Source organism: Schistocerca gregaria, chromosome 5 (genome assembly GCF_023897955.1).
Source record: "Schistocerca gregaria isolate iqSchGreg1 chromosome 5, iqSchGreg1.2, whole genome shotgun sequence".
Lineage (NCBI taxonomy): Eukaryota > Metazoa > Arthropoda > Insecta > Orthoptera > Acrididae > Schistocerca > Schistocerca gregaria.
In genome coordinates this window covers 148567819-148590989 of record NC_064924.1, presented here as the reverse complement: position 1 = coordinate 148590989, position 23171 = coordinate 148567819, and the positions used below count along the sequence as shown (strand labels likewise).

General features: G+C 42.1%; 1 protein-coding gene and 1 pseudogene across 1 annotated transcript in view; one reads left to right on the top strand and one right to left on the bottom strand.

Moving 5' to 3' along the window:
• The window catches only part of LOC126272521 (monocarboxylate transporter 2-like), a 115285-nt gene that overhangs the window by 9217 nt on the left and 82897 nt on the right, over nucleotides 1-23171 (top strand). Inside the window, exons 2-3 of the mRNA XM_049975429.1 lie at nucleotides 10508-10605; nucleotides 13885-14011. Of these exons, the coding sequence (XP_049831386.1) occupies nucleotides 10516-10605; nucleotides 13885-14011 (217 nt within the window). The 5' untranslated portion in view covers nucleotides 10508-10515. The remainder of the gene's footprint in view (nucleotides 1-10507; nucleotides 10606-13884; nucleotides 14012-23171) is intronic.
• LOC126274498 (5S ribosomal RNA) lies at nucleotides 16757-16874 on the bottom strand (annotated as a pseudogene).

Here is a 23171-nt window from a genome sequence, read left to right as displayed (position 1 = left end):
TGATGGCATCCTCTTGGGTAAAATATTCCGGAGGTAAAATAGTCCCCCATTCGGATCTCCGGGCGGGGACTACTCAAGAGGATGTCGTTATCAGGAGAAAGATAACTGGCGTTCTACGGATCGGAGCGTGGAATGTCAGATCCCTCAATCGGGCAGGTAGGTTAGAAAATTTAAAAAGGGAAATGGATAGGTTAAAGTTAGATATAGTGGGAATTAGTGAAGTTCGGTGGCAGGAGGAACAAGACTTCTGGTCAGGTGACTACAGGGTTATAAACACAAAATCAAATAGGGGTAATGCAGGAGTAGGTTTAATAATGAATAGGAAAATAGGAATGCGGGTAAGCTACTACAAACAGCATAGTGAACGCATTATTGTGGCCAAGACAGATACGAAGCCTACACCTACTACAGTAGTACAAGTTTATATGCCAACTAGCTCCGCAGATGATGAAGAAATTGAAGACATGTACGATGAAATAAAAGAAATTATTCAGATAGTGAAGGGAGACGAAAATTTAATAGTAATGGGTGACTGGAATTCGAGTGTAGGAAAAGGGAGAGAAGGAAACATAATAGGTGAATATGGATTGGGGCTAAGAAATGAAAGAGGATGCCGCCTAGTAGAATTTTGCACAGAGCACAACTTAATCATAGCTAACACTTGGTTTAAGAATCATGAAAGAAGGTTGTATACGTGGAAGAACCCTGGAGATACTAAAAGGTATCAGATAGATTATATAATGGTAAGACAGAGATTTAGGAACCAGGTTTTAAGTTGTAAGACATTTCCAGGGGCAGATGTGGACTCTGACCACAATCTATTGGTTATGACCTGTAGATTAAAACTGAAGAAACTGCAAAAAGGTGGGAACATAAGGAGATGGGACCTGGATAAACTGAAAGAACCAGAGGTTGTACAGAGTTTCAGGGAGAGCATAAGGGAACAATTGACAGGAATAGGGGAAAGAAATACAGTAGAAGAAGAATGGGTAGCTCTGAGGGATGTAGTAGTGAAGGCAGCAGAGGATAAAGTAGGTACAAAGACGAGGGCTGCTAGAAATCCTTGGGTAACAGAAGAAATATTGAATTTAATTGATGAAAGGAGAAAATATAAAAATGCAGTAAATGAAGCAGCAAAAAGGAATACAAACGTCTCAAAAATGAGATCGACAGGAAGTGCAAAATGGCTAAACAGGGATGGTTAGAGGACAAATGTAAGGATGTAGAAGCTTATCTCACTAGGGGTAAGATAGATACTGCCTACAGGAAAATTAAAGAGACCTTTGGAGAGAAGAGAACCACGTGTATGAATATCAAGAGCTCAGATGGCAGCCCAGTTCTAAGCAAAGAAGGGAAGGCAGAAAGGTGGAAGGAGTATATAGAAGGTTTATACAAGGGCGATGTACTTGAGGACAATATTATGGAAATAGAAGAGGATGTAGATGAAGACGAAATGGGAGATACGATACTGCGTGAAGAGTTTGACAGAGCACTGAAAGACCTGAGTCGAAACAAGGCCCCCGGAGTAGACAACATTCCATTAGAACTACTGACGGCCTTGGGAGAGCCAGTCATGACAAAACTCTACCAGCTGGTGAGCAAGATGTATGAGACAGGCGAAATACCCTCAGACTTCAAGAAGAATATAATAATTCCAATCCCAAAGAAAGCAGGTGCTGACAGATGTGAAAATTACCGAACTATCAGTTTAATAAGCCACGGCTGCAAAATACTAACAAGAATTCTTTACAGACGAATGGAAAAACTGGTAGATGCAGACCTCGGGGAGGATCAGTTTGGATTCCGTCGAAATGTTGGAACACGTGAGGCAATACTGACGTTACGACTTATCTTAGAAGAAAGATTAAGAAAAGGCAAACCTACGTTTCTAGCATTTGTAGACTTAGAGAAAGCTTTTGACAATGTTGACTGGAATACTCTTTTTCAAATTCTAAAGGTGGCAGGGGTAAAATACAGGGAGCGAAAGGCTATTTATAATTTGTACAGAAACCAGATGGCAGTAATAAGAGTCGAGGGGCATGAAAGGGAAGCAGTGGTTGGGAAAGGAGTGAGACAGGGTTGTAGCCTCTCCCCGATGTTGTTCAATCTGTATATTGAGCAAGCAGTAAAGGAAACAGAAGAAAAATTTGGAGTAGGTATTAAAATTCATGGAGACGAAGTAAAAACTTTGAGGTTCGCCGATGACATTGTAATTCTGTCAGAGACAGCAAAGGACTTGGAAGAGCAGTTGAACGGAATGGACAGTGTCTTGAAAGGAGGATATAAGATGAACATTAACAAAAGCAAAACGAGGATAATGGAATGTAGTCAAATTAAATCGGGTGATGCTGAGGGAATTAGATTAGGAAATGAGACACTTAAAGTAGTAAAGGAGTTTTGCTATTTAGGAAGTAAAATAACTGATGATGGTCGAAGTTGAGAGGATATAAAATGTAGACTGGCAATGGCAAGGAAAGCGTTTCTGAAGAAGAGAAATTTGTTAACATCGAATATAGATTTATGTATCAGGAAGTCGTTTCTGAAAGTATTTGTTTGGAGTGTAGCCATGTATGGAAGTGAAACATGGACGATAACTAGTTTGGACAAGAAGAGAATAGTAGCTTTCGAAATGTGGTGCTACAGAAGAATACTGAAGATAAGGTGGATAGATCACGTAACTAATGAGGAGGTATTGAATAGGATTGGGGAGAAGAGAAGTTTGTGGCACAACTTGACTAGAAGAAGGGATCGGTTGGTAGGACATGTTTTGAGGCATCAAGGGATCACAAATTTAGCATTGGAGGGCAGCGTGGAGGGTAAAAATCGTAGAGGGAGACCGAGAGATGAGTACACTAAGCAGATTCAGAAGGATGTAGGTTGCAGTAGGTACTGGGAGATGAAGCAGCTTGCACAGGATAGAGTAGCATGGAGAGCTGCATCAAACCAGTCTCAGGACTGAAGACAACAACAACAACAACATATGTAGATGCACATTCAGAAGTGGTGGCGTTCCACTATTTAAGGGGCCACAACCAAAAATGGCATAAGAGATTCTACCAGTACTTAATGCTGCTACAGCTGAAATATAGTCTTAATATGAAGTACTCAGCCACACAGCTCATGGTTCAAAGCTCCAATTATCAAAGGCCAAAGAAAATAGCTGTAAATATTGCGAAGTAAGGTACATAAACATTAAAGTATGTGCGTGAGTGTGACAGCATCAAATGGCCGGCTTGCAGAGTAGATAATATCGACGTCTTAATACATAGAAAAAAGAAACGAAATAATGTGACTACTGCAGCGATAGCGATGGGGAATTACGTGTAATCGTCGAAGTAATTATATTTCATAACAGAGTAGTTGAAAAGAAAGATGCAAGTCATCGTGTGTGTACGTAAACAGTCTCGCACAGGGATCAAACACTCGGTCCATTCGTAAACATTACATTTTCGGACTCGTTTTAGAACGTTGCTGTACCATAGATGTCGGGACATTATTAATTTGAACCTTATAATGCTTCATTTTCACTTAACCTCAGCTAGGTGTCCAATCATTTTGGGATTATTTGTCATCGATTACTTTTTATAGTGATATATTTTCTTCACTCTCCCCTTTCCCCTGACACATACCTTGGAATGCACAGTCATAATGAGATACGTGAGCAAAGTAATTTTGATGTACGCACACTGCGATGACCCACTTAAGCGTCACGTTTTTTACTCAGACTGAATACACACTTCACGTATTTAGATGTTTCTGAAACATAGACATTCCATATCCTGACGTGTTTTAGAATACTGTGACATCACAGATGTTGTAAATTAATTGCTTTGAGGCTTACAGCGTTTTTTTTTTCTTTCTTGTACTTATCCTCAGTTACGTCTTAGACATTTGATCCGTGTTGCCAACGAACTTTGAAGACATTTCAAAATACTTTGACACTATAGAAAATAATTAATTTCAGGCTCTGTTGTGTCTTAATCCAAGTGTGCCTCATAGAGTGAACTTTGAATGAGTTTGCCCAGTACAGACAACTTTCGTTGTCAGTGAGAATGACTCATGGTAGAGAGAATGAACGTTTGTCACTTTTTTAAGTGGGGATCCATCTGTTGGTGACAGTAAGCAACTAGAACGTGAAACAGGACTTGATTCTATTTCGCGTTTTCTGGGTTTGTGAAGTAGCAATTACAGTAAAACTCATGATCAACAAACACGAATTCCTAAATCGTTATGTACATTTTCAACCAAAATTGCAGGTTGCAGTACACCATGGCAGGTGCTATACAGATTTGAAGGAAATTTATCGATATGTCTAGTGAGTCAGTCCTTAAACGAATTTTTGGAAGTCAGTAATGCAAACGTAGTTGACGAAAGTTCCAGCACACTTGGGGTTGGGTGGGGTGGGGGTGGGGGGGGGGAGGGTGGCCTTGCCTTGATGATAAGGTATAGTAGTTACTGATGTCAGTGAAATGTATCGAACCCAGTTACATGAGAAACTGAGAAACGGTTGCTGCGCAGCAGGCAACTTGAAATTTCTCAAAGGTGGGGGAGGGGGGGGGAGAGGGCTTGAATGCAGCTGGCTGACAGCATGATGAGTGTCCAGGTGGGCTGTGGCAGGAGGGCTGTTTCCCTCCATGACCATGGCTTATAATGATAGAATCCCAGGAATAACACATGTTAGTGAAACATAACAAGCATAACCGCCTCAGCACTACAAATGCTGAACCTGCCATCCCTAACCTTGACACATGTCTGATTTATGACAGGCACAATTGTGTCACTTGTAATATGACACAGGATACAAGGTGCTGACGGATGTTGAATCAGCACATTCCTTTCCTCATGGGCCTGTCCTAAGGTAGTTTATTTTTCGGATCATCAGAGGAGGATCTGCAGCGAATTGACGCATGGTGCACGGAATGGCAATTGAATCTCAATGTAGCGAAGTGTAATGTGATGCGAATACATAGAAAGATAGGTCCCTTATCATTTAGCTACAAAATAGCAGGTCAGCAACTGGAAGCAGTTAATTCCATAAATTATCTGGGAGTACGCATTAGGAGTGATTTAAAATGGAATGATCATATAAAGTTGATCGTCGGTAAAGCAGATGCCAGACTGAGATTCATTGGAAGAATCATAAGGAAATGCAATCCGACAACAAAGGAAGTAGGTTACAGTACGCTTGTTCGCCCAATGCTTGAATACTGCTCAGCAGTGTGGGATCCGCACCAGGTGGGGTTGATAGAGGAGATAGAGAAGATCCAACGGAGAGCAGCGCGCTTCGTTACGGGATCGTTTGGTGATTGCGAAAGCGTTACGGAGATGATAGATAAACTCCAGTGGAAGACTCTGCAGGAGAGACGCTCAGTAGCTCGGTACGGGCTTTTGTTGAAGTTTCGAGAACATGCCTTCACCGAGGAGTCGAGCAGTATATTGCTCCCTCCTACGTATATCTCGCGAAGAGACCATGAGGATAAAATCAGAGAGATTAGAGCCCACACAGAAGCATACCGACAGTCCTTCTTTCCACGTACAATACGAGACTGGAATAGAAGGGAGAACCGATAGAGGTACTCAGGGTACCCTCCGCCACACACCGTCAGGTGGCTTGCGGAGTACGGATGTAGATGTAGATGTAGATGTAGATATACATTGTACATATCATTCTCTAAGTAGTTGCAAAGAACCCTAGGTATTCGCTGACTGTAACTAGTGAAAGGACGTTCTTTGAAAGAAATGAAAGAAGACATACATTCTGAACTGTCAAGTATTCAATTTAAGTGGCAAACAATTATTTAAATTTTGATTCTTTTCCGTTGTAATACATTAATTAAAAATGCGATTCAGCCATTCTGCTTTTTATTAACCACTTTGTCGCTACCACTGCCAACCCGTAGTAGAGGACACAGACGTCGGAACATGTTAGGATGAATAGGAAAAAAATGTTCATTGTGTTAGACAGAGGGCAGAGTTTAAAAACCCAGATTGAAGTACTTATTTTATACATTAAATTACTGTTTTCTTGCTGCAATGTATTTTATTTGCTCCAGACGCGTTTCACCTTTTACGTTAAGGCATCTTCAGTGGACTTAATGTGTAATAACACGGTTTCGTTTATACGTGCAGCACTTGCGGATTATAAAACATTTTACGGCACCTAGGGTTATAAATTACGAAAATACAGTCGGGTTGATTGTTTAACGTGCATGACATCCAGTTACCGAGTAAAAATTTTATAATATATTTATATGTGAAACAAACAGTCAACGTAGTTGTTGGTAACCACCCTACAGATTCTCGTGAGACGCCACTATAGGGTCTCCGCGTCCCTCTCCATGACCTTGGCACCAGTGGAGGAAATTTCAAGAATTGCAGATGTGAGCGAACTATAACAGGCATTGTTGGTTTTGCACTGCAGATGCTGGACCTCCGCTCCCTAAATTTTGACACATGGCCGGTTTGTGGCAGGTGCAAACAGGTGCAAACCCCCGAGACAAAATCATACATCGCATTATGTGTCATGTATAATTAACAACAATACAAAATACTTATTTAAATTAAATACCAACGACTAATATAACCCTTCCTGGCCACCTGTATGGATTGGAAATTTGAATTAGTATTAACGCAGGAAACAGTTAAATGTTCAGCCAGTGTAACACTCCTTACGAATGACCTATTTCTCATTCACACACAACACGCACAGCAGCAACAGACTTCATTAGCTTTGACCCCAAATCGACGCAGGTGTGTCCATTATGACTATGACCAATTTGGAACGTCACCTTATACGATCTGATCTACTTCATTTGCCCAAGTCAGAACACCAGCAGTCTGGGAACACACCCTTGGTAGCACCGGCAGTTCCAAGTCCACTATTTATGGGGAGCTGACCCACCTAAAGTACAGTCTACAGTTAAGGAGTCAACAGCAGACAACAATGATAACATGATATTTCCTTGAGAAAAGTAAATCTACCGACAATACATTCCTTACTGGGAACTCGAGCGTTCTCGTATAGGTATGCCAAGGTTTCGTTGAGAATCTTGGTTTGGAACATCCACAGCAACAGGCGCTAATCCGATGATGGACAGACTAAAAAAACTGAATGCTGCAAGTACCCCTGTAAACAATCACGCCACCGCACCGCCGCTCCTTATAAACAATGTAATAACAAAGGGAGGTCACACTGCCAGCTCCCGTAGTCAGCTTGCTGTCACCTCAGGGTCTTCCTGTTTGTAGACTCAAAACCGACTCCTATCGCGTCCGCTTCGGCACACAGGGGAATCCACCGCAAGGAGCCAAACATCTCAATGCTCACCTCAACAACAATGTGTGGCGAAGCGGCACAGTATCATCTCCTGAGGTCTTCGATTTACTTCTGACGTTACATTAATTATGAAAGTGGATTTGTGCAAGTCGGCTTACATTTGTGTTTCATTATGGTTTTGCAGCATGTCCTGTCTTCCGTAATTTTGTACTTCATAGATGTGTGCCACGTCTCACATTTCTTACACTTTAGCTTCAACCGTTATGACGCGTTCACATACTCACTGTCTCACTTGTTTTCTGGCCATTTGTGAGTGGGGAGTGTTACTATGACGCCCAAGAAGTTTGAACTAAACACAACCCTGCTCAGTCGGGTTATTCCTGCTGGATGGATGTGTTTTGCGAGTTGCATGCCTAGCACTCAAGCATTCTCGTTTTAAGAGACGAACCCTTTGCAACAACACTGACTGTTGTGCTGAACAGTTGGCTGGAGGATCTTGTCTTGACAATACACAGACCTCAAATTAATCTCGCCAGTGATATGAGACACCGACGTCTACACATAGTACCACCTGTGAGTATGACTAGCCCAAGCCCGTGTTGTACCCAAGGATATCATGCCTGAAACATTCAGTGATATACAGCCACTGCTATACTCTTCCCCTTCGTTCAGGAGTTTCCTTGACTACGTTACTTGTATAGAATGACGCCAGAGCTTAGTTCTGTTGTTTGTGATCGATGCTTCGGTATGAAATTGTTAGTGTGGACATGATTGCATATTGTATAGGTTAACATAGTCCAGCAGTTCTCTTTACAATGGCGGCATGCAGTGTCTATTATATTTTATAGAAACTTATATATAGTTTACTTTTCCGACTAAGTTGCACATTTCTCTACAAATGTCTAGTTTTGATCATATGTGACCATTTTCGGATCTGTGTAGTTGCGTAAACATCCCACTGCACCATACAGAATGGATATAAAGGGAGATCAAAAAGTTTACGTTCGATGGCTGTACTGTCCACAGTTGCTATGACAATCAGGCAAAATCGTTGTGAGCATTGAGGCAACCATTCCACTGACGCACCAGTTTGAATATCCGTGTTTGGCAAAACATTGCGTCCTGCTGCGTGAAGTACACCATAACAACCTGCTGGGCGTCCTTATCTGACAGGAACTGTTCACATTTCATACTCGAGTGTCTCCCACTAGAGTAAAGCACCCAGATAGACTGGCGTCTTGTGTCGATTCGCCAACAGTACAGAACTTAGCGCATCATTCCATAAGGGTGATTTTCGACCGACATGCTGCCCTACCCACATTCTTCACCCTCTGATGGATGTCTAATTTGTATGTCCTTTGGAAGCCAAGAAAATAATAACAGCATGCTGGTCCTGTTTGGACGCATTTAGGAATAACGTCGTCATAGTTCATACTGCAACGTTTACCGCAGACACTTCAGAAACACATAAATGCCACTTTAATCCCTTGCCTTGAGCTTAAATATTCGCACTGGAGTCGCGGTACGTTGCATATACATTGCACAAACGATCTCAAAAGGGAACTTTTAGGTCGACATCTATGCACCAGAATACATTCTCCCCACATTACCTATGAACCACAAATTACATCTAACAGATATCAGCAGCTCACTTCGCGGCGGTTCTTCAATGCTGTCGAACTAGCTACAAGCTTCCGATGCTCACAACCCTTCTTGTCGTGAAGTGATAGTGCATGCTCGATCTCAGTTTGAAATGTCCATTTAAAACACGTTGGCACACTGACAGCAAGAAATGTTCTCCCTTTCACTAGCAGGGATAGAGATTTTCGATAGTAAAAACACACGCCCTCCAAGTCACTAGTTTGGTGTAATAATCTTAAGAGCTGAGGAGATCATCTCAGGATTTGTCAATGTGTGTTTGTTGACATTCCACAATGTTTCGATAAATGTCACTCTCATGATCTGTAGGTGAAGTGTCGAGAATACGTGGGCATCCCCCTCTTGCGCCCCCGGGGCGTGCTCAGGTGGGTGCGGAGGGAGGTGTTAAATGGACCTACAATCACCAAGAGTCGAAAGGCAGTCCACACCATAGCACAAGACGCCGATCTCTAATCCAAGGGTTTAGGGGGAAAAGTCAGACGCTGTTTATATACCGGGTGATCAGAAAGTCAGTAAATATTTGAAAACTTAATAAACCACGGAATAATGTAGATAGAGAGGTATAAATTGACACACATGTTTGTAATGACAAGGGGTTTTATTAGAATAAAAAAGAACACCCCATATTGCTAGACGCGCGAAAGATCTCTTGCGGGCGTCGTTCGGTAATGATCGTGTTCTACCTTCACTTTCGTCATGCTTGGCCTCCCAGGTCCGCAGACTAATACAACCCCAAGTCATTCCAAGCATGTGTGTCAATTTGTAACTCTCTATCTACATTACTCCGTTATTTATTCAATTTTCAAATTTATACTGACTTTTTGACAACCCGGTGTCTATATGAGACGCACACAAAATCTCGACACTTCGCCAGAAGATGAAGAGCGTGACACCGCTAATTTGAACATAACAATATGGATGGAAGTGTAAGCTAGATTTTGTCAGCAGTATCAGCCCAGAAAATCTACGTTCACACTCTTCTGATCTTTACACACATTCTGTTCTGCAACTTGTGCATCCTAGAATATTATTTTATGTTTTCACTCCATGTATACCTGACGGAATAGGTAAAAACTCTCAGATAATCATATCGGGATTGTTCCCACTGTACAAAGCTGAAAGTTCAGATAATTTTTAATTGAAACATGCTTGGCGTGTGAAAGAAAAATATGTGGATGGTACTGAGAAGGTGTAGTTTGTTTTCAAAACAATTGTAAGACCTACGCAGGAACACTGCACAGCTTTTTGGAACCCATATCACGTTTGTTTAACATAGACTTCAAGTGTATAGACAAACCGTAATTTTGGTTTCAGTAAGGTTGAAAGTCTCAGGTTTTGGAATGTTGCGGCAGATGCTTATCACTTCATTCTCTCACTACATCTGCAAATTGAAGGAGAAAATGTTTTAACAGATGATTTTGTTAAATACATCTTCTGTCAGTGAGTTATTAATGTAGATGTACACAACAGACAAGGCTCAGAGCTGAAGGACACATGGCCTTCGTTAGGAAGTTCATCTAACTTCATAATACTGACATGGATTTTTCAGCTAATTATTCCTGTTCTCTTTTTCAGATGCAGAGATGGCTGGAGCAGAAACTGTGGAGTATGAACTAGTTCCGCCCGATGGAGGGTGGGGTTGGATGATTGTGTTAGGGGTCGCGCTCGGCAATGTAAGTCGAAAGACAATGTACTGCATCTATGGAACATCTTTCAGAGTAATGAAATGACTGCATGATTTCAAATATATCGAAAGGAGGGTACCTCTTCCACATCTACATTCCATACTGCAGACCATTGACCAATAACTCATTATTATCATCAATTTAAATCTCATGAGTATCCTGTTATTCTTAAGTATAGACCAAACTACTTCTCTGTCAGTTCACTTTGGTCTTTGCCTCTGCACCATTCCACAAACATTACAGTCACAGCAACACTGCACAAGAAGATGTCACACTTGTCTTGTGGTGATACTGAATACTAAACTGAATAATGAACTGAATACACTTCACTTGATTCCTCCTCCCTAGGAAAATTATTTCATTCGCAAACAATTTTACATCGTTTAGGAACGTTACTCATACACTCACTACATGGTCTATGTCCCCATGTGTATGCCGCTGGACGATGTAATCACCTATGAGGTAATTGAGCACAATACACAGACGTGTTAACACTTATAAATACTGAACTGATTTTGAAAAAGTTAAGACCCTGTTACCTCCAGCTTTGCATAACAGAGTCTTCAGAGATATATGTGCCCTGTTCTGGATCTCCATTTACCTATGTTATAGCGCAGAGGAATATTCAAGCGTTCCAATATTACATTTACATTGACTAGTTCCCGTTCGCTTACAATAGTACTTCTATGATTCCTGAAGCTACTTTTAAGTTTGTCAGTACTAACATTGTATCTAGAGAATGTATCAAAGCTTTTGACGTAGGACTATGGAACAAGTTACATCATGAGCAGAAGGGGAATCCGCAAACAGTTTCCAGAAATGCTCAAAACCACCTACTAAAAGACACATATATGTACTATGAAGAGGCCAAAGTAATTCACTGCTAAATACACTGCTTGACAAAAGAAAATTAAGCAGCCAGAAGACGTAGTCGGATGTGAATGTGACACCAACACATACATACCCGTTGGCAGGTATTTTGATGACACCAGAACGGCCTCAGAAGTGCATTAGCTTTGTTCATTGTTAGTGTTCTCACCGTCTATAGAGTTTTAAGTATTAAAATACATTCCTTATGTGAAGTCGTTCGTTTTGATGGAGTACTATCACCCAGTCAAACATTATCTAAGTAGCAAAAATGTTTCTAATTTTTGCCCTTAGAGATTGATGTTTCGGTTCCCGTGTTTCTCTTGAATATTTTGCTATTATTTGTAGCACTTAGCTTTATAACGACTTTTCTCATGGCAATAATAACACTCAATAATCTTTTTGTACGCAAGAACTTTTCTTAAGTTTCTTTGTCTGCACTAACATAGTAACATCTTTCTGATCAACCCTAACAGTAGCGAATGCACTTACCATTTCTTCTGTCTGCGACAAGCGAATCTCTTCATTCATTCATTTATTCATATCTGCTTCCTTTCATCACACAAGTCCTAAGCGATACTAAACGAAACGTATTTCGTCGGAAGTTATCCTAAAACTTTATCAGTTTTGTCTGTTTCTCCACTGGTTCACCAACATCTGCAGGACATTCAGCCAATGTTCCAGGTTTTCCAGTATAATGTACGATAGTATTATAGTGCAATATTCTATCATTAAAACCGTTGTTTTAATGTAACTTTATTTGTTTCAGATCATTGTTCATGAATAACGCTAAGCCGCTTCCACAGACCAATTGAAGTAGCATACATCGCAACAGTTTGTAGCTGGTCAAATTTCAAATCATACGAAATGCTTATGTCTTAAGCTCCTAACAACTTTCTGCATCTGTGTTAGCAACTGGCCTTATTTTCTTTTCGTCAACAATGTCCGTACATTTTCCACCATGGAAGATGTTTCCATTTGACATTCCCATAATCAAAAATTATTTCAATCAAATTCGTGGGTAATGACGAAACTTTTCCTTTTCGCTTATCAAGTGAAAATTTTCGATGTATTCGAACTTACGGGACAGCCGTTGATATTTTGGCAGGAGCACAACCATGCGATTTCCAAGGCAAAACCGCAGCAAGTAAACGCTGAGCATGCGAATTTAAAAACTCGGTTTTCAGAGAAACTCCATAAAGATGAAGCCCCCTCCACCCACCCCTCCTTCACCCTCCACACACACACACACACATCACACACTGTAGACGCTAGTGCTATTACAAACCAAATATGGCCGAAGTGAGAAGTTATCGACAGTGACATTAATAATCAATGGGTGAGGTATCATAATTTCTGTCCCCCTGTTTTTCGACAAGTGAGAAAACAGGATTCCACCCCAATTTAATCAAAAACCCGCATCTCTATTTAGAAGATTATTTGCTAATTTAATTTCCACTTCTTCCTTAATAACACTGTCCCAGTAGCAGGAAGTGCGTGTCAAAATCTGCGTGTTGTTATATTCCATAGGATGACGGTGCCAAGACGACGTTCTGCATTGGCGTGGCCTTAGCGGCCATGCAGTTTTATGCGCTTCAGTCTGGAACTGCGCGACCGCTACGGTAGCAGGTTAGAATCCTACATCGGGCAAGGATGTGTGTGATGTCCTTAGGTTAGTTAGGTTTAAGTAGTTCTAAGTTCTATGTGACTGATGACCTCAGATGTTAAGTCCCATAGTGCTCAGAACCATTTGAACCATTTTTTGCATTGGCGCATTTGCACTGCTGTTGTAGTGCGAACAGTACATGACACGCCACAACTTCAGGGAATACGGTACATAATGGCGTTTTTGTCACCTTAAAGGAATTTTTGCTAACTTCAGCTTACCTCGTCCAATTTCAAAGGTAACTAACGCTCTCGACCGATACAGCATGTATTTAAATCAAAGCTGATTTGCATCCTCAAAGTGGACCTACTAACGCCACTCTTAAGGGACTGGCGCGAAATTTGAGCACACAACATCTTACAGATGCAGAAACACACCTATTAACGTTCGCTTTGTCGCACAACTCCTTCTTTGTGTTACGATTCTTTTTACGTCAAAGTAGAAGTATTAGGAACTGATAATTAGTTATTTTCGTTATTCATGTTGCTGTAAAGTAATACATAAGTCATGTTTGAGTTTTCGCAATATCAATGATTCGATAGAACTCAGAAAATAGCGTTAGGAAAGAAATTGCAAACTCTGCGGCCGATGGTCTGCAGACACCAGTCAGGTAGCTACTCTTGCAATTTTCATCTTTTCAGGCCTTCGTTGGCTCTTCATGACATCCCATTCGCCTTGCCTTCACATGTTATTGTCATTCTCAGCACCACTGTCTTTTTTGTGTTACACACCAGATGACTGGTCAGTGCCTTGTGGCCACATTCAGCCTGCTGTTTGGAGACAAGTTGCAGTCACTGGGCCTCAACACGACCAGCGCTGCCGTCATCTTGAACACCATGATGGCTGTCATGCAGTTCTCCGGTGAGTTTATTATGAAATGCATATAGTGCTTCAAGTCTTATTGACAGAAATAATTTTGGAAACCTGTTTCACTTGAAACAGAGTCTGCAGAATATGGATGGTAGAGAGGGATGTCTGGGTGCAAAATACGAGAAATTGCTAATTAATGTAAGTGAACAAATCTATGTTGTTCGAAATCCAAATTAAACTGGAGTGAGTTGCTTTGCACAAAAGTCTGAAAATACTTTCCGGCGCTTTCTGATGTTATATTTGGATTCGAAACGATCAAATCGCTATCACTAAGTTGTTGCTAAAGAAGCAGAATAAACTGTCCAACATCACTAATTCTGTAGTAATGTTGTTAAACCTTGGATGCTGAGCGTTCGACTCGATGTTACTGCATGATGGGGGTCTCAGAAGCACTCATTGAAATTTCTGTAAATATCGTTATTTTTCAGTCTTGTTGCGTTTATTATGAAGAATTACTTTTATAAACGAGTGAATACAGCCTTATGAAACAGGAAAACATTAAAAAAGTTTGGACATTAACTTGAATGGAATAAGTTTCAGTAAGTTTTTCAGTGATTTTTATGTTTGGTATATAATAACTTATACTAAAATTTGTATAAACTACGAATTGCACATTGGTGAGGTGCACTGCATATCAATATGCATACAGCATTCAAATACAAAATAGAAAAAATGAAAAGGGCTGAGTTGCTCGCTACATAGCTGCAACGAATATTTTAAACAAAACATTTTATCCACGTAAAGATTGCACTGCCTATCGCAAATGTCTACCCATTATAGTAAACAATGTTCACTAACAAGCACACTATGTTCATTGCATACATTGCTAGAACATTTTGAACAACACTGAGTGACTTTCCTTTACAGTTCACTAGGACGCATCAAAAAAATTCTTCCTCTAGGCATTTTGATGGACGATTTCAATTTCCTGGTGTATGTTTGTGGCCACATCTAGCCAGCGCTTGCAGGACTTTTCGTCGCAAATTTCGAATTTTGATTCTGAGCTCCATATGTGGACGAATAAGTTCTAAGGACAAGTCTTTCAAGAAAATCCTTCTTTTTTGTGTTTTTCCATTGTGATATTGTGAATGTTACTTTGAGAGCAAAAAGAAACAGTCTATATCTGCACCAACCATTACATTAGCCTATAAAACAAACGGACATCTACTTGGCTGTCTTTCGCTAGTGTAAGAACGTATCTTTTGGTCAAGAGAATCCACACCTGATCTCTCGTTTATTCTTTCTGTGAGTCTCATCAACTATGGCATCACTGCACTCTTATTGTTCTTTGGCGTCCTCTGAAAAACACTTGTGGCTCATCTATAGTGGTGTTCTCTCCTGGATATTCTCTGCCTGCATTTGCTTACGAATCGTTCCCACGCATTGTGAAAAGCTACCACATTATCATCTTGGCTACTAGCTTGTCGGGTGTGTTTATAGTCGAACCTTATTTCTTCAAACGTCTTTATAGACAAAGTTGCCGTGTAAACAGGACTCCCAGTAGAGTGGTGGAACAATTTTCTTATAGGAACATTCCAGCATCTGTAACTGCCAGTTAATAGGAGCATTCCAAAAAATGTATTGATTTCCTCTTTGTCACATTATAGCTGCTGATGGTCGGCCTTCCACATTTGTGCAATGAATTATTTCATTAACAACCTTATTTGTGATGACCTAACTCCAAGTGTCTTTTGGCGTTTGTGTATTTGTTCCCCTAACAGAACGTGGGGAAACTTTTAATATATTATGATTAAGCGTTCTGCTAGAAGGAGGTGGTCCTTTGCTTCACTGAGTACGTTACTTGCATTTTCAGGCAGTTTTGTGCTTGGTATATAATTTGTGTTTTGCAAGCTGGGGTGTCCTTACTATATTATGTGAATTTGCAGGCTGCGCTGTATTAGTAGGCCTGTCTATCCTTTGTAAGCCTACATTATTTACAACCCAAGATCCATCACTACTTTCTTCAGATTCTGCGCTGTCCGACGTAAGTCTATATGCAGGATCAATTTCATCTTCAGAAGCGACACTATATTCACATTCGTCCAACCATTCAGAAATAATCGTTGAAGAGTTAGGACCATCTAAATTCATTGTATAAGCAGGTTGTCTTTTTCGAGAACTACCAAATGATTCCATACTGTAAGAAACGAATGTTTCTTAATTAGAAAGGAAATCTAAATAGTTACTTTGTCAGAGAAAAAGAGAAGGAAGAAAAACACAGAAAATATCTAACACAAGTACTTATATCAGCTATGAGATCAACCCCTTTCACTTACGTCAACTTCAGAAATCGCAGGAAGTCCATTATTGTTGTTGCTAGAGTCTAGTCGGTGTACTAATTTCCAGTATAAAAATAACACAAGTATCAGAATTCTAGGACTGGCAGAAAATCGCTTGCTAAGGTATTAGATTACAACATGTCTGAAAATTCCCCTTCACGCATTATGTGCATAGCATTTACAATACAATTTTTCATACAATCGTTGCTATGTTAAATACAATTTTATCATGTTTCTTAGTTGTAGACATATTTTTAAGGATTACATAAAGCACTCCGTCTTCAGGCCACAGGTGGCCCATCAGGACAATCCGACAGCCGTGGATGCGAATAGGAGAGGCGTGTGGTCAGAACACCGCTCTCCCGTTCGATATGATGGTTTTCTTTGACCGGAGCAGCTACTATTCGGTCGAGTAGCTCCTCAATTGGCATCACGAAGCTGAGTGCACCCCGAAAAATGGCAACAGCGCATGGCGGCCCAGATGGCCACCCATCCAAGTGCCGGCCACGCCCGACAGCGCTTAACTTCGGTGATCTGGCGGGAACCGGCGTATCCACTGCAGCAAGGCCGTTGCCAACGATTACATAAGATAGGGTTAAATTATTTCTAATTTTAATATGATTAAACGCATGATTAATTCAGTATCTGACCTTAAATGCCCTCACACGCCTCCTAGGGTTAAAAGTGAAATGGACCCAAAACATTTTTACTAGAAGGGTGTATCAGAATTGAAGGCAAACAGTGCAGTAACAGGCAATCAGCTACGACTATCAGGTGTACAAGTCAGGTCGTGGTGGCAGGCATATCCGAGTCAAGGAATTCCATGAAGAACCAAGTTACTTTACTCTGTCATATAGAAATTGATGGAAGCATTGGGATTAGAATTGTGTGTGAGAGGTAGCTGTTATGAGCCAATCTAAAGAGGACAGAGACAGGAGGACACCTGCCGATATGGCATTTAAAGTCTATAAAGACTAATGTTTTATCATGTTAACTCGTTCAAAGCCTATAAATACTATTGTTCTTCTAGTTTTGTGACAGGAAATAATACGCACGAGTATCCCTGTGGTCTTTAAACAAATAACCAATCAATAAAGAGCCTCACACGTTTACCACAAGGAGTAAGAAGTTTCAAAGTCAGGTATCACCACAGAAAAGCACTTCAGGTGCTTTTTAGGTTGACGAGAGCATTATTCTACGTATAGTACACGTTGAAATACAGGAACGTACCGTATTTAATGTACAGGGTATTTTTCGTATGTAATCCGTCGGTAAGATAAAAACGGTGTCCAAGACAATGGCTTACAACACGCCCACCGTTTTTTGAAACCCGCTACTGAAGCGTCCCCAAGCGGCTAGTGTATATAAACATGCAGTGAACCGATTGCGTATTGAGAGAAGCACACTGAAAATGTAGATGACCTATGAACTTTGAAATGGTTTTTACAATTTTCGGTTAGTGTGGTATCGATAAGAGACACAGATGGAAAAACCATTCACTTTCTTCAAAGCGAGTTAGAATAGTCCGTACTGACAGATTTGTATAAGAAATCAGAAGTAGAAAACGTGTGAGGTAAGTTCATTCTCATCTTTCATGTGCATTTGTGGGCTGAAAAGTGAATGATGGAACTAAAGCACTATTGCATTTCGCCAAGGACACAAAATTAGCACAATACGTGTTATTGACGATGCTGCAGCGGTAGCTTAAATTGGACAGTTTGAATTTGGCTCTAAATATATTGGAAAGCGTCACAGGTAAATATGCTAATGGGATGAATGTTACAGCCAGGAAAGTGTATTTAGAAGGAATACCTATATCTTGATACCTGGGAAGCAGAACAGGTAAGCGTCACAGGTTCACGGAAGGCATAAGAGCAAGGACAAAGAGCAAGGACAAAGCCAAATGATCTTTCGTGAATTTCAGCTAATTTCCAAGAATATAAAAATGTTGCTTGGTTCTGAGCGTATTAAAATGAGTCTGATATTTATTTTAAAAGAATTCAAACGAATTACAATCTGTGGAAAGTATCAGAGGGACAACGACGTTGCCGCAGTGGATACACCGGTTCCTGTGAGATCACCGAAGTTAAGCGCTGTCGGGCGTGGTAGGCACTTGGACGGGTGACCACCCGGGCTGACATGCTCTGTTGCCATTTTTGGGGGTGCACTCAGCCTCGTGATGCCAGTTGAAGAGCTACTCTACCGAACAGTAGCGGCGTCGGTCAAGAATACCACCATAACGACCGGGAAAGCGGTGTGCTGACCACACACCCCTCCTATCCGCATCCTCCTCCGAGGATGACACGGCGGTCGGATGGTCCCGGTAGGCCACTCGTGGACTGAAGACGGAGTGCAAAGCACCGGAAAGTACGTGGCAAGTGCGCGGATATACTCATAAGCAGTCCCTTTTGAACTTTAACAAATCAGATCGTAATGCATTTCTCGTGTTTTCGATGATACGATTACCACTTGGTTACTGTGAGCTGTATACAACGCATTTCACTCAGATATCACTATATGTGAACATTAACAGAAAGTGGGGTGTTAGTTTAACTAAATTTTCCTAATGGTATCGGAAAAACACCGCCCCTTTCAGTGGCTGGGAAATTTGGGAGTAACAACATTAAAAATAGCCATTTCTGAGTGAAATCAAGCTGTTCTGCTGTTACTACATGCCAGGGTCTTCCAGGGCTACAGCATCGCTAAACTGTCAGAATGTTACATTCCTTTGTCCCGTGCACTTTCACGACAGTTTTTCGTAGAAAGTGATAAAAACAAATAATGATTCCGATATAAAAAAAATACCTTCTGACCTAAGGAATAGTATACGTTCATTGCAGACGACTTTTTGAGTCAACAGTTATACGTAAAATATCTTCGTGAGTATTTGTTATTGTACGTTAACTTTTAGCAACATGTACCATGAATTTTAAATTGTGTGGGAGATGTTTGATATGTGAGTGTGTGTAACAGAAGACTACTAGAATATCGTAAATAAAAATATTTTTTCCCACATTCGCCATTAGCTACACATTAAGAGTCATAATTAATTATAAAATTGCGCATTGTGTTCACAATTAATTATAATACTGCACGTTGTTTATATATTACGGTAAGGGCAACAAATAATACTGCAGCTCATACATCCAGAACATCACACGTAAACAGGACAGTAAAAAGAAAAACGCACTTGAAAATTGGAATTATTAGCCGAAAACTGTCGCGCAAGAATTAAATAAAAGAAAATCGTCACTGGCTGACGATAAAGTGATTTCCTAAGACGCCAATCTTTTCTAATATATAAAAGAAAAAAAGGTTTGGCCCTTACATTTCTCGACCAGAAGTGTTTGAGGACCTGAAAGCCCTACCCTCGTCATGCTAAATAAGCCGAAAACGAAACAAAATATCTAGAGAAAGCTTTTATAGTGAGACTGCGGACAAGTACTCCCTTTGTTATCAACAACGAGTAAAGGAAAGGAAGAATTTGAGAGCCGGAACAAAACCAAATTCATATGTCACGACTGTCGATTGACAACATAACACAGCTGAAATATCAACTCCTAATAATAGGGCAGTCGAAATCGGTTAACATTAATGGCGCTTGTCGACGTAGAGGCATTGGACAAAAATATGGGAAGTCTATGAGAAAAGCAACATCAATGCAGGTGCTGCCAAAGCCTGCAGGTTGCGCTATTGAATTTGACCACTAACGGCATCTGCGCAATGTCCTCAGTACGTTGGAAATGTTAATAGCGGTCAAATGGCTCGGAGCACTACGGGACTTAACTTCTGAGGTCATCAGTGTCCTATAACTTAGAATTACTTAAACCTAACTAACCTAAGGACATCACATACATCCGTGCCCGAGGCAAGATTCGAACCTGCAACCGTAGCGGTCGCGCGGTTCCAGACTGTAGGGTCTAGAACCGCTAGGCCACCCCGACCGGCAGTAGCGGTCAGAGAAGTGTTACCTATAGTTATGAGTGCATTATGCAGGAGCTAACCGAATGCAGACGTAGGAAAACTGTTGGTGCTCATGTGGTGAGTGCTTCTTTAACCATGGGAACCGAAGTGTTTGGTAACTTCCTGGCAGATTAAAACTGTGTGCCCGACCGAGACTCGAACTCGGGACCTTTGCCTTTCGCGGGCAAGTGCTCTACCAACTGAGCTACCGAAGCACGACTCACGTCCGGTACTCACAGCTTTACTTCTGCCAGTACCTCGTCTCCTACCTTCCAAACTTTACAGAAGCTCTTCTGCGAAACTTGCAGAACTAGCACTCCTGAAAGAAAGGATATTGCGGAGACACGGCTTAACCACAGCCTGGGGGATGTTTCCAGAATGAGATTTTCACTCTGCAGCGGAGTGTGCGCTGATATGAAACTTCCTGGCAGATTAAAACTGTGTGCCCGACCGAGACTCGAACTCGGGACCTTTGCCTTTCGCGGGCAAGTGCTCTACCAACTGAGCTACCGAAGCACGACTCACGTCCGGTACTCACAGCTTTACTTCTGCCAGTACCTCGTCTCCTACCTTCCAAACTTTACAGAAGCTCTTCTGCGAAACTTGCAGAACTAGCACTCCTGAAAGAAAGGATATTGCGGAGACACGGCTTAACCACAGCCTGGGGGATGTTTCCAGAATGAGATTTTCACTCTGCAGCGGAGTGTGCGCTGATATGAAACTTCCTGGCAGATTAAAACTGTGTGCCCGACCGAGACTCGAACTCGGGACCTTTGCCTTTCGCGGGCAAGTGCTCTACCAACTGAGCTACCGAAGCACGACTCACGTCCGGTACTCACAGCTTTACTTCTGCCAGTACCTCGTCTCCTACCTTCCAAACTTTACAGAAGCTCTTCTGCGAAACTTGCAGAACTAGCACTCCTGAAAGAAAGGATATTGCGGAGACACGGCTTAACCACAGCCTGGGGGATGTTTCCAGAATGAGATTTTCACTCTGCAGCGGAGTGTGCGCTGATATGAAACTTCCTGGCAGATTAAAACTGTGTGCCCGACCGAGACTCGAACTCGGGACCTTTGCCTTTCGCGGGCAAGTGCTCTACCAACTGAGCTACCGAAGCACGACTCACGTCCGGTACTCACAGCTTTACTTCTGCCAGTACCTCGTCTCCTACCTTCCAAACTTTACAGAAGCTCTTCTGCGAAACTTGCAGAACTAGCACTCCTGAAAGAAAGGATATTGCGGAGACACGGCTTAACCACAGCCTGGGGGATGTTTCCAGAATGAGATTTTCACTCTGCAGCGGAGTGTGCGCTGATATGAAACTTCCTGGCAGATTAAAACTGTGTGCCCGACCGAGACTCGAACTCGGGACCTTTGCCTTTCGCGGGCAAGTGCTCTACCAACTGAGCTACCGAAGCACGACTCACGTCCGGTACTCACAGCTTTACTTCTGCCAGTACCTCGTCTCCTACCTTCCAAACTTTACAGAAGCTCTTCTGCGAAACTTGCAGAACTAGCACTCCTGAAAGAAAGGATATTGCGGAGACACGGCTTAACCACAGCCTGGGGGATGTTTCCAGAATGAGATTTTCACTCTGCAGCGGAGTGTGCGCTGATATGAAACTTCCTGGCAGATTAAAACTGTGTGCCCGACCGAGACTCGAACTCGGGACCTTTGCCTTTCGCGGGCAAGTGCTCTACCAACTGAGCTACCGAAGCACGACTCACGTCCGGTACTCACAGCTTTACTTCTGCCAGTACCTCGTCTCCTACCTTCCAAACTTTACAGAAGCTCTTCTGCGAAACTTGCAGAACTAGCACTCCTGAAAGAAAGGATATTGCGGAGACACGGCTTAACCACAGCCTGGGGGACGTTTCCAGAATGAGATTTTCACTCTGCAGCGGAGTGTGCGCTGATATGAAACTTCCTGGCAGATTAAAACTGTGTGCCCGACCGAGACTCGAACTCGGGACCTTTGCCTTTCGCGGGCAAGTGCTCTACCAACTGAGCTACCGAAGCACGACTCACGTCCGGTACTCACAGCTTTACTTCTGCCAGTACCTCGTCTCCTACCTTCCAAACTTTACAGAAGCTCTTCTGCGAAACTTGCAGAACTAGCACTCCTGAAAGAAAGGATATTGCGGAGACACGGCTTAACCACAGCCTGGGGGATGTTTCCAGAATGAGATTTTCACTCTGCAGCGGAGTGTGCGCTGATATGAAACTTCCTGGCAGATTAAAACTGTGTGCCCGACCGAGACTCGAACTCGGGACCTTTGCCTTTCGCGGGCAAGTGCTCTACCAACTGAGCTACCGAAGCACGACTCACGTCCGGTACTCACAGCTTTACTTCTGCCAGTACCTCGTCTCCTACCTTCCAAACTTTACAGAAGCTCTTCTGCGAAACTTGCAGAACTAGCACTCCTGAGAGAAAGGATATTGCGGAGACACGGCTTAACCACAGCCTGGGGGATGTTTCCAGAATGAGATTTTCACTCTGCAGCGGAGTGTGCGCTGATATGAAACTTCCTGGCAGATTAAAACTGTGTGCCCGACCGAGACTCGAACTCGGGACCTTTGCCTTTCGCGGGCAAGTGCTCTACCAACTGAGCTACCGAAGCACGACTCACGTCCGGTACTCACAGCTTTACTTCTGCCAGTACCTCGTCTCCTACCTTCCAAACTTTACAGAAGCTCTTCTGCGAAACTTGCAGAACTAGCACTCCTGAAAGAAAGGATATTGCGGAGACACGGCTTAACCACAGCCTGGGGGATGTTTCCAGAATGAGATTTTCACTCTGCAGCGGAGTGTGCGCTGATATGAAACTTCCTGGCAGATTAAAACTGTGTGCCCGACCGAGACTCGAACTCGGGACCTTTGCCTTTCGCGGGCAAGTGCTCTACCAA